The sequence below is a fragment of the Phaethon lepturus genome, unplaced genomic scaffold (assembly GCF_000687285.1).
Source record: "Phaethon lepturus isolate BGI_N335 unplaced genomic scaffold, ASM68728v1 scaffold45260, whole genome shotgun sequence".
NCBI lineage: Eukaryota > Metazoa > Chordata > Aves > Phaethontiformes > Phaethontidae > Phaethon > Phaethon lepturus.
In genome coordinates this window covers 37,098-52,600 of record NW_010513437.1, presented here as the reverse complement: position 1 = coordinate 52,600, position 15,503 = coordinate 37,098, and the positions used below count along the sequence as shown (strand labels likewise).

Sequence of the window (15,503 nt, the reverse complement as noted above, 5' to 3'; positions counted from 1 at the left end):
TGGTTTGAGCCAAGTCAATGGCTTTTTCAAATAGATTTCCAACTGCTTGAAGGAAAGTGATTTTTTGATTCCTGTCAAATAGCCTTATCACAAAGTTAATGCAGTATGCAAAAATGACCCTTTGTAAATAGCTATTCAGGTGGATAGAGTTTGGAAATTAAATGGCATTTGTAAATCTGAAGAAGAAAAAAGATACGAGATCACTTGTAAAGTCTCACTTTGCATGTTATTTATATAAAGGTTTAAATATCTTGTATATATCTAAAAAGGTTTGAATATCTTGGTGTGTTAACTTGTAGAACAAGAATATATTCTGTAAGTCACAACGAGGAAGACTTACAGCCTTCTACAGGTGGATATAGTTGTGTGTAAGTAATGAAACCTGTGCTTTCTTTTGTAGACACTCCATGCTGCCCCGTCACATGCAGAGGCTGGGCAGAGACTGGATTGCCCACTGGAACGGTTCTCAGATACTCGCCTTGAACAGCCCAGTTTCCAGCTGTGTGCGATGGGCCGGACACTATCCCTGGGCCTTGTTTCCACTTCCTGTTCCAGTTGACTTCTCAGCAAACTGGAGACTCCCTCCATTTTTTGGACCTCGGAGGCAATTTCAGAACTCTAACTGGCAGCTTGATAACTTCACGCAAAGCTCTTGCTTTCGCCTACCTAACCCCAGTATGAAATCTGAGGGAGAAGAACCATTGACAAAGAAGAGAAAACTCAGTGGCCAGCATGATACTTCAACTCCTGAAGAAGAAACAAACTTCTCTAATCAGAAAGAAGCATTGTGTCTTTCTGTAGCACAGAATGAAGACAAACATAGCAGCAAGAAAGGTAAAAGATGCTCTTTGCTCATTTTCCTTGTTTATTTGTAATGCTAAACACTAACAAGTTATAAGCAATATTGCCTGCACCTGTTGAGTTACTGGTTTTCTTGGCACCTCTCTCAAGAAAACATCTATCTTAAAAATGTTACAGTTTTGTAATGCTGTTTAGTCTGTAAACGTCTATTTTGTGCTGTTGAACAGACTACTGGAACTAAGTTCACTATGCTCAGTGGTAGAACACAGTCAATTATGTGAGGATTGCCCAGCTGGGGAGTCCTGAGCTTGATTCAGACAACGCTGCCTCAGGTGTCTGTCACCAGATCATGTCTGTTAACTTGGGAATGCTTAAAGCAAAAAGATTCCACTAACTTGCTGTAGGGCTCAGCTGGGCTGGCAGTTTTATAGCTTCATTCCTTGTACTGTACCTGAACTCATAAGCCCTGCTGGACCTGAATAGGCTTCTTTCTGAGCTGGTTATCTGTGACCTGGAATAACTGAGAATTAATGGACTGAGATTTAATGGTGTTTGCTTCCAGTGTGATTGTGTGGTTTTTGTTTTTGCAACTGTGTTCTGTCACTGGCATGTTAGCAAGTTTTGTGTCAGACCATGACTGGCAGAGCAAACAGCAAATGTGCTTATCCAGATAAGTGCAACAAGAAGTGCAAAGATGTCTGTTCAACTCAGTAGTGGATTTTCATGAAACTTCAAAGTGTCTGCCTAAGCTTATTACAGATGTAATCTTCTACATAGCATCCAAATGTTTTACTGAGTATTGTGGATATTAACAGTTTTGTCTACTGTGAAACAGAGAGGCACAATCAAAATTAAGGTCCTTTTTGCATAAATAACTTCCTGAACAACATAAACTGGAAGTTGTATTATGACTGAAAAGGCTGACAGATGCCATCAGCTTCCCAAAGGGATATTTGGACACAAATATCCGTAAGGCTTAGAAGCATTATACCCATCTTCAGGAGCTGAAGTTTGCTTTGTGTCTTTATTGCTCAATCCTCTCTTAACCCCCCTTCACACACCTTTATTTGAGAGCGTGGTTAGCATTGTGGTCCTTCCTAGCTATCTTTTGTTCACATATTGTAAGGTGATAATTAAAGATGCCTGCTGAGGAGCAAGGCAGCCTCTCTCCCGCTATAGAAACAGTACTTAAAGACTTGCTGTATTCATTGCAAATACTAGAGAAAGTCCTGAATAATGTAAGCGCAGTGATGCAATTTATTCCCCAAATAGGGCAGATACAGCTATAGCTGCAGTCTGCCAGTGGTTGATAGCACAGATAACTGGACCTCAGCATGCTCTCATATCAGTTTGGACATAAAGGCTGAAAGGCATCTTTGTTCATGAGCTTTGTAAGTGGAAAAATACGTATCTGAAAAATAATTGGATGTTTAATGGTGGGCAGATACATTCTTACAAACTTTTGTATAATAATAATTATGAAGCTAGGAATGGCAGAAAATAAGCCTTTAAATAAGTTCTTGGTAATTCTGAGGCTTATTAATTTTTTTAATTCCTCAACCTCACTGAGGGAAATCAGGTTTTGGGACCCCTGTAATGGACCCTGTTGCGGCTTATGGCTGAGTGTGAATCCTTTATTTGATTCCCAACCCTTTGTTAGTCACAGATAGAGAGATCAACAAGATGCCCACATGCTGCTCTAAAGGGTGCATCCCAGACTGACATACCCCATCTCCACTGAGGAGGTAGTGGCAGAAGGCAGTGTAAGACTGTGTCAACAGACTGGATTTGGTTTACCAGCCTTTCTGCAGAGAGCAGGATGGTGTAGTCTGACTGCAACCATCTCCTTAGAACATGCCAGTTTCCAAATTTCAAAGCAGTTTGAAATCTAGGGCATATAATGGTGTTCTGCTGTGTTTTGGGGTTGGGTTTTTTTTTACTGATGCTTATATAAAGTTAATCTTAAAACAGAAGGTCTAAGTCACTGCTAATCAAATAAGCTTTTAGAATTGCTTAAGCAATTTGAAAGACAGTAACTTGTCAGTAGAATGATTTCTCAAGAGCAGTAAGAAGTCATATGGTGTATTACATAATTTTTTCTGCTTCATGTGTTTTTAACAGGAGCTGTCAAAAGACACTGGGAATATTTCTGTCAGCACAGTAGAACAATGAAAATCTTTGAAAATAAAGAAACTGACCAAAGCAATACAGAAAGTGAGGCGAAATTTGATTTTACAGTCATGTCCTACAATATCCTCTCACAGAATTTGTTAGAAGATAACTCCCACCTGTACAAACACTGTAGGCAACGATTGTTAATCTGGACATACAGATTTCCCAACATTCTGCAAGAAATCAAACAGCTGGATGCAGATGTGAGTAGAAAATGAGCATGTGGATATTTCTTAAGAACTGATTAACTAGAATAGCAAATTCTTGCTGTTCTCTATTTTGATGGGTGAGCTGTCTAGTGAATCCAACTGAGCTTTTAGTTATGTCATGCTTCACAGTAGCTTTGATTTATGCTTATGCAATTAGTGTATTCTGTGCAATCCGAACTTACAGCAAAGGCAAACTCTACAGTACATATCAGTCATAGTTGCCTTTTTTGTCCATAACTGCCTGGAATGGTCTTTTTGACATGACTTTGATGTTCTGCTGATAAATTGCAATTTTTTTACAACTCCAAAACCTTCTTCGTTCACATAAATCTTTCTCAGTCTGTTCCTAGAGCACACTTGGGTAGAGTGCTGTAAATAAGGCATTGGACATAAGAACAGCTATACTTGCATAGGCCAAAGGTCCACCTAATCTAGGGTCATGTTTGTAATAGTAGCTAATGATAGATGCTTAGTGTAGAACGGGGCCCCTTTCTCCAGGATAGTCTTAGCTTCTGGGACTGTATGGTTTAGGAAGCTCTGGAGCTGGAGGCTCTCTCTCTCTAACTGTGGCATGAGTTATTTAGTGCAAAGGATGTGCAATATTGAATAGTTCATCATTATTTGCAAACACTTAATCTTGCATGCCTGGCCTTTGTGGAGGAAAAACAGTATGCATGCACATGGGAGGGTCAAATTAAGGCAACCTCCAGGACTGGCATTTTCTAGCTTCCAGGTGTATGACTTTTGGCTTCATACTTGTTTAGGCAGTAGTTACACCAAGTGTCTGGATACTCCATGAATCAAAAGTCCCTTTCTAAAATCTGGCTGCTAATCCTTCAGAGCCATTTGTTAGACCAGGTAATGGAGAACTTAGGATCACATCTGAATCTGCTATTTGGAATACAGACTCAAATGTTTTACTTTTTTGAGTGTGAGGACTGCAGCAATGAGACTTCTGTGTGGATCTCTGTTTTATTCAGATTAATGTTCAAGGCTGAGAGAAAGATGCAGGTGTTAGTAGCATTCATGGGAGACTGATCCAAAAGTATTCCTCTCAGGTGTTCATTTCTGTCTTCATCTGGTACTCTGCACCATTTGACATGTGAACAAGCTTGCTGTTCTCTACTGAGACGTAACTCTGAACTTCTGCTTGTATTGAGGTCTGAAAAAATACCTTACTGTGTTCTTGGTTGGTTGTAGGGTTTTTTGTTTGGTTTTTGAGGACACTTACTACTTATTGTTAATCATGAAGTCAAGTCAGTAAACTTTTTGCTTCAGTCCTTGTTCAGGCCAATAAAAGTTTGTTGATAGAATTCAACCTGTTTGTGTCAGAAAACAGTACTGAAAAAAAAGTCAAAGTAGTTGTATTAGGGAAGCCACAGAAAACCTGCCTTGTACCATTTGAAAAATGCGGTTACATGAGTACTTAGCCAGGAAGCTGGAGATTAAAATCTCATTCAAGCTCTTCCTTTCTTCCTACTAATGTTCTACATACTGTATGTATGTATCTTTACAGTGAGATACACTAGTGGGCTTTCTGGGAGGAGCACTCAGCTGAGGGACTCTGGTGAGGATCTGCCTGGTGCTATTAGCAGTAACAGATGGTTCTCCAGGATGGAAGGCTTGGAGCCAAAACAAGCCCCTCTAGCAAAGAGCAGTTCAGTTCAGGGTACTTTCTAAAGTCTTCAGAGCCACCCAATGCAGCACTGGGGTAAAGAGGTGATGCCTTGTATTGTGTGTATTGAGTCATGGCGAGCAGCTACGCACAGACCCTAGTATGTGCAGGTGCCCTTTTGTGCAAAGGAATTCTTGCTAAAGGACATAGACTTTTAACTGATTCGTTGTTTTGAACTGTAACCTTAAAGCACAGCAGAGACTTCAAAATATTGCTTGAGATTCAATTCTCCTTTGAGACCTTGAATGAGGTCAGCTGGGTAAGTCTAACCCGTTACCCATCAGGAACTTGGTCCTTTGTCAGAGTACCAAGGTGGCTGTAAGTGTGTGTGTTACTGCAGTGTGCAGGGAGACGAGCCCAGAGCGTTGTGGTGAATGGAGTTAAATCCAGATGGGGTTGTGGTGAGGTGGGTGTTGGTCTCTTCTCCCAAGTAACTAGTGATAGGACGAGAGGAAATGGCCTCAAGTTGCGTCAGGGGAGGTTTAGATTGGATATTAGGAAAAATTTCTTTACTGAGAGAGTGGTCAAGCATTGGAACAGGCTGCCCAGGGAGGTGGTGGAGTCACCATCTCTGGAAGTGTTCAAAAAATGTGTGGACATGGCACTTCAGGACATTAGTGGGCGTGGTGGTGTTGCATTGATGGTTGGACTTGATGATGTTAGAGGTCTTTTCCAACCTTAATGATTCTGTGAGAAGGGTCCAAGATGCTCCAATAATGGAGTATTTCGAGATTGATCTTTGGTTCAGGCTGTTTTAATTTGGAAGCTTGTTGTCCACTCTGTAGTTGATGAAAAGTGTGCCCTTGGCCTCTTCATTCCACTGCTCTGGCATTTAGGCCTCCCCTAAACTGCTGAGAATGTATTAGCAGGTGACTAGTTTAATTAAATTTCACATCTGAAAATTGTATGTCTGAGAGCGGGAGGAATTGGGACCCCCTTCAGAATCTGAAGGAGCATTTTCTAGAGGAGAGTGAATCCTTTTGTGGGATTACGGAGGTGAAAAGCCACTGTTTGTTTGGTTTTTTTTTTTAATACCTATACAGACTGTCCAGCAGAGATATGGCACGGTAATATTTTGGTGTACTTACTAATATTTTCTAATGGTAAACTTTGCCTTAGGTGCTCTGTTTACAAGAAGTCCAAGAAGACCACTACAGAACAGAGATCAAGTCAAGTTTGGAATCCCTGGGTATGATGAAACTCTTCTGACCAATACATTGCGTTCTCCCCTGTCCCAGTACTATTTTCCTAAAAAAACCCCTCTCTTAGATTATAGAATTAAGTCTCCTGCAATCATGTGCAACAATGTTGTGTACCCCCTTTTATAATTTCACCTAGTGCTCTCTTGAAACTACCTTACTGTTTTCTACTAGTATTCCTGTTGGACAGCTTTTCTAGGGTATGTTTTTCTGGCTTTAAACCTTCCAATTATCAGTACTAAATTTTATCCATGGTCAGTTTATATTCATTAGTTTTTACAGTAGTACTCTCAGTCAGCCTCTCCCATGTGAATTTATGGAAGGGTTGCTAGGGGTGTGATTCCATGGTGGTTTAAACTGATCTAAATCTCTTGTGCCCTACACCTCCTTCCAGTCCCAGGGCCCTGCTCTCTTCCTGCACTGGTACTTGTCTGATGCCAGAAGGACCCAGTTCAAGGAGCAACACTGGAGTGATACTTTTTTTCTTTCTTGGTTAGTTGGAGGTAGTCTAGCTCCCAGAACTGAGTGTTTGTAAAGAAGGTTAGAGTAACAGCAGTATTGATTTAAATCCACTTGAAATGTGAAATAACACTGTAAGGCCAAGCTCGTGTGGGTAACAGCTCCCTGCTGCTATATGTGGGGATCTGGAGCTTTGCTGTAGCTCTTTCTTCCCCTCCCTAGTTCCCAGATGCATGTCTTGCCCATTCTTCTGGGCTAGTTCTGGCACTCACTAGACCTTTACCCTCGTGAAATCCACCAGTCCAGAAGCATACTATGCAGACTAATTTTATTTTCCTGGATTAGTTTTCTGTTGGCTTACTGAGTTAATAGTAAGTGCCACAACAAGTGGCAGGAGCACCTGGCCTGGAGCTGGGAGCGAGGAGTGGGAATCCCCTGTCCCAGCACTGGTGAGAGCTCAGAGGTTCACTCATTCCACTTCATGGGGCTGTACTTCATGAATTCATATGGCATGGGCTGGGCAGAGAAGCATTTTAAAGTGCCAAAAACTAGATATAGTTTCAAGGTAATTAGTTTTTTCTTACGTAGATAAGGTCTCATTAAAATCTGCATTTCACCTCTACATAAAGTGAAAAACTTGGCAAATTACTGTTTTCAGATGTACTTGTTTGAACTCTGATACTGTCATTTAATATGTCTCAGTTTCAGTGTTGAAAGCTTGCTGCTAATTGGATAATTACATAATTGTGTAAATATGTTTAAGACTTTTATTCTATGAATCATTTTAGACAGTGATTTATAACTTATTGTGACCATTGCTTTTGATTGCAATGCTTCACTGGTGTTATTCCTAAACCATTGTGGTAATGTCCAGAAAAACCTTCAGTACACAAGTCCACTTTTATGTGACTTGTGGGGGTTTTTTGTTGTTGTTTTGGTTTGGGGTTTTTTCCATGTGAGGAGAGAAGAACATGCCTGGTATCTTAAAGTATGTAGATGCTTACACATCACAAAAGGTATTAGACCAGATTTCCTGTAGTATCCAAACTGAAGCTGGACAGGACAGAGAGACTCTTGTGCTCACTTCTCTATGTGAACCTCACATAGTCTTTAGTCCTTCAGACTGGGTGCTGACTGCCATGTGAGAAGAGCATTGTGAGGTTTTTCTAATGTTTTTTAAAAATAATCTCTATACAATGGTATTTTATGTTTTTAATTGCCTTTCTTGCAGGGTATCACTGTGAGTATAAAATGAGGACAGGAAGAAAACCTGATGGCTGTGCTATTTGCTTCAAAACTTCCAAATTTAGCCTGATTTCATCAAATCCTGTGGAATTTTTTCGCCATGATATTCCACTCTTGGACAGGGACAATGTTGGACTGGTGTTGCTTTTGCAGCCTAGATTTCACTGTAAAACGAATGCTGCAATCTGTATAGCCAATACACATCTGCTGTATAACCCAAGGCGAGGGGACATCAAACTGACCCAGCTTGCAATGCTCCTGGCAGAGATTGCTAGTGTTGCCCCTCAGAAGGATGGTACCTTCTGTCCGATTATCATCTGTGGTGACTTCAATTCTGTTCCTGGTTCTCCATTGTACAGATTTATAAAGGAAGGAAAGTTAAATTATGAAGGACTTGCTATAGGGAAGGTAGGCTATGCTTTTCACTTCTCACAAAAAAGAGTTAATGCTGATTAAAGAGAAATATTTAGTTGAGTAATATTAGCATGCCAGAGCTGTGATTTATTTCCGTTGCAGTACCGATCTTAGAGCCCTTTATGCAGTCTGCAAAACGAAAGTTACTGTGGAGTTACTAAAATAAGGTTGGGTATATCAGCCGTGCCTTACAGAATATTGTATCCGCTTCTAGCATTCTGAAATTAAAAACTTGCAAAGAAATTAGTTGTTCTTGAAAGGTAGTTATCCACAGGATGATGGTATCACTGTGTTTAAGTGTCCCAGTCTTTAAAGTAGGATAAAACAACTACTTAATCGAATGCCTGCTGTGTACTTTATGGAAAGATGACTCTTATTTTAGATAAACTTTGGATTACAGTGTCTAGAATAATTGTTAAAACAAAAATTGAATTAGATGCTGAACCTAAACTGTTTCAGGTTAGTTGTTTTTTGTTGTAAGCTCTTGTATGTAACTTGTCAACTGCTATTTAATAGAAGGTAACTGGAGTACATACAATGAGAAAATAAGAAAAAATAGCCCCACTGATGTTTGTTGCTAGTGGGTAGTTGTTTCAATCGCTGCTTTGACTTGCCTTGCTCCCAAGAGAATAAGCATCATGAAGATAAAGTCAGTGTCTGCTAGGGAGCTCTATATACTTAGTCCTGTTACGTTGGTAAAAGTGTTCTTGGTAGTCTCAGCTTAGTGTCACAAGAGCTGTCTTGAAAGATCGGGTAACTGCAAAAAACTTGATGAGAGTAAGCAAAGGACTAAGGGGTGTTACTATTTTTACAGAGATTTGACAAACCATTATAAAAAAATATTCTAAGAGGCTGGGGCTTTTCTTTGCAACTTTACAAAAAATGTCCACTCATTTCAGGTTTGCATTTTTTTTGTGGTTTGTTGGGGTTTTGGGTGGTTTGTTTGTTTGTTTTTTTTTAAACAGAACTTCCATCTGAGAAAAGCTCGTGTTGTCTGTCTTAGGTCTCTGGACAAGAACAGTTTCCAAGGGGACAAAGAATCTTATCTATTCCAATTTGGCCAAAAAAATTAGGTATTTCACAAAACTGTGTATATGAAATAAAACGTCAACAAAAAGAAGAAAATGCAGGTCAGTTTCTGGGTTGATGAATTTTGTCCTTTGAAAATACCATTCAGGTAGCACTGAAACACAGATGTTCTGTTCTAGTGGGGGAAAAACAGTAAGTCCTGAGCTTGCAAAACTTCCTTGCTGTGCTCATTAGAGTGTAAAGTTATTTGTTTATGTAAGTTTTGTATATTCACAAGATAATAGTTAGACATTGCCATGCAGGAGCTGGTGTGTAATATTTAAACTACTGTGTTTGCATCTTGAAAACTGGTGGTGCTGTGACTGGAAAAAGAGCTGGAGGAATGCAGCACATGTATGTAGCATGAACCTACATTCCGCTTCAATCTTTATATATTATAGTGCAAGCACTTTGTGGAACAAATGGGAAAAGCAAGTGATTCCTTGCCGAGTATTATTGCAACTTTCATCTGCCATTTTTTCTTGGACAGAAAAAAGAACAGTTTTAAATGAATGGCACATAATTTGAAAGAGTCTTTGAAGGGGATCTTACTAATGGAACAGAAGAACTTAATCCAGCTTTATGAATTGTGTCTTGCCTGTTGCAAAAAATAAGTGCACTTAAAGAATTTTTTTTTTTCTGTAGCTTTTCTTTTCTGCAGCTGTTTAATATTGGTCTTGCCTACATCCTAATTTTAGTGTAAATTGAATGTATTTTTATTTTGCAGGAGAAAAATTGGAAGCAGCAAAACTGGACAACACTCAGGAGATTGTAATAACATCTGAAAAGTACGTGTTGGGGGGGAAAAATGGAAGCCCTTGACTGGTTCCTAGTTTTGGGGGTTTGTTTTGGTTTTAGACCAAACTTGTGTCTGATTCCAGACATGGATACAAGATGCTTACCCAACCCATCTGGCAAAAAAATAAACTCCCATTTAAACATGAAAAGGCTGATCAGACGGCAAAAGAGTAGAACTGGAAGTAATGAAGGAGTGCGTGTTCTTGTGGGAACTTTCAGATATTATTCCAGAATGCAGAGGCGAGGTGTCAGTGCTGTTTAGAGGGTACTTTCTGTCTGCTTATTAAAAGAATGCTTTTGACATTTTTTTTGGTCACCTCTTGGCATAAATAGAACATCTTGCTCTGTAGTGACATCATAGGAAAGCTGTGAATTTCAGTCCAGTTGCAGAAACCATGTTGGTTTTGAGAGGAAAGAAAAAAATAAATCAACAAAAACCCCAGTGTTGTCCAGCTGCTTAAGTGTTGGCACTTTTCTCTCTTTTTACTGTTTTTGAGATACTGGTTTATGGATGCTAACAAAATCCTATAATACAATGTGCAGCTGGGATAAAGGAGGGAAAGGAACTGGAAAGATCATAAAATCTTCCTTGCCAGAAGTTCTGGGGGAGACTTTAACTTCTTTGAGTCCCAGAAACTTGGAATATTATGGATTTGGTACTACAACTGTTACTCAGATCAAAACATTTGCTTAGGAAGCCACCACTAGGCTGCTGAGAAGGAAGATGCAACTGCTTTTTGAAAGGAAGAAGATAGTTGCATTTACCAAACTGGTAAAGGCATATAAAGTTAAGGCACAGAAGAAGGAAATGGCCCTAACTGTGTATTTGTGATGTCAGGCTCCAAGTCAGCTGTTTCTTACGAGAAATGAGGTCTTGGTATCACTGCAGATAGCACTTTTGATCACCAAGAATCACCAAGCGGTTTTAATATAACTAAGTAATGGCATTTCTGAGAAAAGAAGCAGATAACAAGACAGGAAGCCCTATTCTATGGTGTAAATACATAGCATGCCACATGTTGAATGCTGCTTGCAGGGATTTTGCCTCCTCTTAAAAAGAATGTCATGTAAAGAGCAGAAATTGCTACCCTTCTGTGTTGTACCAACTGGCATGTTTGCCTGTCTCTTCTCTAAATCAGGGCAGGTGACATGCTGATATTTTATTTTTAATTGCTTGGGTTTTAACCAGAACACATTGCAGCTGAGGTTTAAAATGCAGCCATGCAAGGTGAGGCAGGTACAGTTGAGGGATGGATGATTTGCCACACTGATGGGAGCAAAGGGCTGGGAGGGAGAGAGGAGTTCTTTTGCTGAAAGGTGTGGTTTTGCAGTTTGCTTTCAAGATTGAAAAAACAGGTGAGACAAGGCCTGAACTGAAGAGGAACAGACTGATGATGGGGAGAGACAAAATGGTGACCTGAAGGGAGGAAAGAAGATTAGGTGTAGACTAAAATTGCTAAAATTGTGAAAACAATTGCTAGCTTTAGTCTAGGGGAGAAAAAAAAAAACAACCTAAAAATCTTAATTTCTCTATATGCTGAAGGGCTGGTTAGATTGGTGAATTCATAGTTTGTTGCTTTCATGAAAGATGCTCTCATGGACACTTCTACCCATGTGTCAGGGAGAGACTGCTGAATGAGGACACGTGGAAAGTGTAGAAGGAGGTGAAAGCTATGTATATTTAAAGTGTCAGTTAAGCCTCTTTTTTACAGGCTTTTAGGTATCTGCCTTTTACTGAAAAAAAGCTGCCTGCGTTTTGCCTTCAGAGATTTAGGTCCCTAATGCAAGAGGTGATGGGAGTGATTGCATGAGAGAAACGCTAGTTTGCAAATCCAGAGAAATCGTTTTGTTTGTAACCAAGAACTATTTGGTATTTCTTCATTGCTTATTCTTTCTAGGAAATAGAGGAAAACAAAATTATTTTCTTTGATTCATGTTTAGGTTATCTTCAAAATTGCAGCACCGTTTTAAATTGTCTTCAGTCTATTCTCATTACTTTCCTGACACTGGGATACCAGAAGTAACAACTTGCCACTCCCGAAGTGCTGTCACTGTGGATTATATTTTCTATTCTGCAGCAAATGATGATACTGCTGCCCAGCCAGGTAAAGAAAGCAACTTTTAATTATTTTTCACAAAAGCTAAATGGGAACATTTGAATGCTGTTCTAAGGGAAGTGCAGTGATAATTTAATCTATATGAAGTACCTCAGAGGTTCGTGGTGGTGCTTTGAATCCAAGAAACCTGGCTGGCCATGTCAGCTTGCCACAGTTGGACTTGTCGTGCCACACAGGGCAAACTTTTTCACCTAACTGAACGTTCCTGTAGTTGCCATCTCAGCATGGAGGCAAGAACTGAGGCTACAGAAAAGCAGCAATGTAAGTAGCACCTGAGAAGTTAACTGCTGTCAGTAGCTCGTGCAGGACTTTAGTGGCTGGCCCTACAACAAAGCAGTAGTTCCAATCACCTAATCAACAAAATGGGGAACGGCAGTTTATGATGTACGTTAAAACTGATAAATGAACTGTTTCTTAGAAAGTTTCTTTTCGGAGAGTCTTGATGTAATGTCTGTGAAGTAAATGACCTCTGTGGCTTTTGCTCTGAGAGCTGTCACTTGCACATGCCCAGTTGTCACTCTCTGGATTGCAGTTGCAGCGAAAACTCACCAGATGGTGCAAGACAGACATGGTACCTCTGCGGGTGTATTTCTTGATGGGTAACCAAACGCTATGCTTTACTGCATTTGTGCTCTTACCGTCGATACTTTTGAGCAGTACGCTTTCCATGCCATCGTCAAAGATCATCACATGGTGCGGTGCTATCAGATGAATGGCGCTGCAGAACTCAGAACAAAGAAACCTGGATTCCACTCCTGCTCCCACTGTAGGTGGCAACTGATTTTTACAAATTAACATTGGTTTCAGTATGTGAAATGAAAATACCACCTTCATCCCTCATACCTTGAGACTAGATTGCTAAAATTCATTGAGTTGACGAACAAAAGTCACATTTGTCATAACATGCACAGTAAACGCTATCTTGGTGTAAAATACCACATATAAAAGCCTCCCAATACAGAAATAAAAGCTTTGACTGAAGAACTAGGATATGAGAAGTATCTAAATGACTTCTGAATGCTGTGTGATTTCAGAGTGCATCCCTGTGCAAAACTTAATCCTAATTCACCTGCTTATGTATTTCGTTGCACTATCATTGCCCCAGCAGAGCTGTAGCACTTTCTTCTTTCTGCACTTATTATTCAGATTGATTCTTCTCGCCACATCATTGTACAGAATGGGACCAAACTTGAATTCTCCAAGTAGTTTAAACTGGTGTGGTTTTTATTCATTAGTTCTTAGAAACGAAGTAATAGTCTGGTTTTTCAGTTTTCTGATGACCTGGGCCTCTGTATTAGAAGTTGTCAAACTCTGAACAAGTTAATATTAAATGTGGTCTAGGCTGACTGATTACATTTTTTCCAATTAAAGGGTTTGGGGGTGTTTTTGAAAGCTTTTGTGCTTTAGTCTGTGTCATGCTTAGCCAAGTATTTGGTTTGGTATTCAGGAATTGCTGTGAAAGCAGGGTTAAGTACCTACCCAAGTCCTGCAGGACTCAATTCTGCCGGTTCCAGAGTGCTCTGAGCTGAAAATAATCACTGCATGCAGCCCAAGCTCTCTGCAGCAACAAACTGCTGCTCTGTAGACATGCAGGTGCTGTGCCAAATGATAGATTTGGCTCAAGAGCTGGGTGGCCATGTGCTCTGGAGCTACCAGGACATCTTTGCAGTAAAAAAGCTGTTCTTCAGAGCAGCAATAAACAGCTGCCGGGTTGTTATAGGGCTGGAAAGCTGGCAGATGGCAAAGAAGTGAAGCTGTTGAACTATCTGAGGAGTTTAACAGTTGCTGGATAATCTTTTAAAATATACCTACTGGTAAGTCAGTACCAGGTTCAGGCAGGAAGTTCTGAAATTGCTGGCCTCTTTCATACAGAAGGTATTTTTGTCAAAGTTACAGCTGCCATTTGTGCTGGTCCTGAAAGCACTCAACCTGTGCAGTATCATCTCTGTGCTCTGAAAGCAATAGCTAGGGTTGCTGAGTAGTCATCTCACTCAAGTAGATTGCTCAAAAAGTCTAAAAGTTTGAGAATGAGATCCTTCCATGGTATGTCAGTGTATGGTATGTCTCTACTTGAATTGGAAAAAGCTTGTTACTCTTTGCTGATTGTTTTCTGTTTGTTTTATAATTTTTTTTTTTTTAATAACGCAAGTATTTTAAGTACAGTGTAATAGCAAGGCTGTGAGTCATCTTCCCCTCTTCCATGAGCAACATGGTGTTTCTTCTGCCTGTGCAGTGGCAGATTTTTTTGTGGTCTGGTTGGTTTTTTGTTTCACTTTTTTTCTTTAGGTGATTATAGAAATAGGTAGCAGGAAATAATGGAGGAAGATCCACTTCTTACGATGAACAGTTAGGAAGGGAAATTGCCAGAGGGCTTTCATCCTTATGAGCAAGAGTTCCTGTTATGACTTCTCTGCTGGAGAGCTGTGCGCTTGAGGATGCAGAAATAAAATGTTATGTGAACCAGTAACTCTCAAATGATCCTTAATTTTGCAAGCATCAGCTCTGTTTAGCAGTGCTATTGTGCTAGGGTATAGGACTGGGCTGTGTGAGGCTTTTTCAGGGGGATTACAATGAAAAGTAAATCCCTTTCCCTTCCTACCTCAATTTATCCCTCTGCAAAATGGAGGGGTAGTGTCTTCCTGCATACTTTGAGCTCTACTGATTAGAAGTGCCGCTGTGAGAGTGTAATAGTAAATAAGAATTCCCAAACCACTTTATTGGTGATTTTGCATGAAACAATAATGACTTAAGATTATTTCTGCCACATTGTTTTCCTCCTTCTGTATATGTATGAATGTGTTACTTTTAGCCCACACTGATGAAAGTTTCCACTTTCTTTTATCCTTTTAACCAGGAGCAGAAGATTCTTTTCACGGAGGTCTCAAACTTCTTGGCAGGCTGGCACTTCTAACAGAGAAAGATCTTTGGACTGTTAATGGTCTTCCCAATGAAAATAATTCTTCTGACCACCTGCCATTGCTAGCAGAGTTTAGGCTTATTGAACGGTGATATCTAAAGGACTTTTTCTGTAGGTAGTTACCTTCGCCTTCTCTCTTCATGTGATTGTTATTTTTTAAAAGGTTAATTCAAGCACTGCTGGTCCGGTTTAATTAAGTTTGCCTGCATGCTGACTTGTTAGTGTTGTGTAAAGTAGACTTTTTTAAAGAGACTTTTTTTTAAAATGTTTAAATTACTTTATAAAGTCTTTAAGGCACAAGAAAAGATTTTACATTAGCTTCCTCTTTGATAATGGAAAACATCTGTGCCAGTCTCAAAACGGCATTATTTTTCATGGAGATGCTGTAAATGGTTTTTATTGTAAATCATAGTAAAACTGATTATTCTC

General features: G+C 39.8%; 1 protein-coding gene across 1 annotated transcript; it reads left to right on the top strand.

The window, feature by feature from the left end:
- The first annotated feature begins 407 nt into the window (after positions 1–407).
- ANGEL2 (angel homolog 2 (Drosophila)) lies at positions 408–15,503 on the top strand. The gene is made up of 8 exons (XM_010290120.1): positions 408–834; positions 2,923–3,176; positions 5,977–6,046; positions 7,747–8,168; positions 9,178–9,304; positions 9,970–10,030; positions 11,982–12,145; positions 15,012–15,503. Exons 1-8 carry the CDS (start codon positions 408–410, stop codon positions 15,164–15,166), a joined length of 1,680 nt encoding a protein of 559 aa, XP_010288422.1. The 3' UTR covers positions 15,167–15,503.

Bases quoted from the DNA above. Each gene is read 5' to 3' on its own strand.
- ANGEL2 (XM_010290120.1), top strand. From the start codon at position 408: ATGCTGCCCCGTCACATGCAGAGGCTGGGCAGAGACTGGATTGCCCAC. The intron at 835-2,922 runs GTAAAAGATGCT...TGTTTTTAACAG, and splicing joins CAAACATAGCAGCAAGAAAG to GAGCTGTCAAAAGACACTGG. The intron at 6,047-7,746 runs GTATGATGAAAC...CCTTTCTTGCAG, and splicing joins GTCAAGTTTGGAATCCCTGG to GGTATCACTGTGAGTATAAA.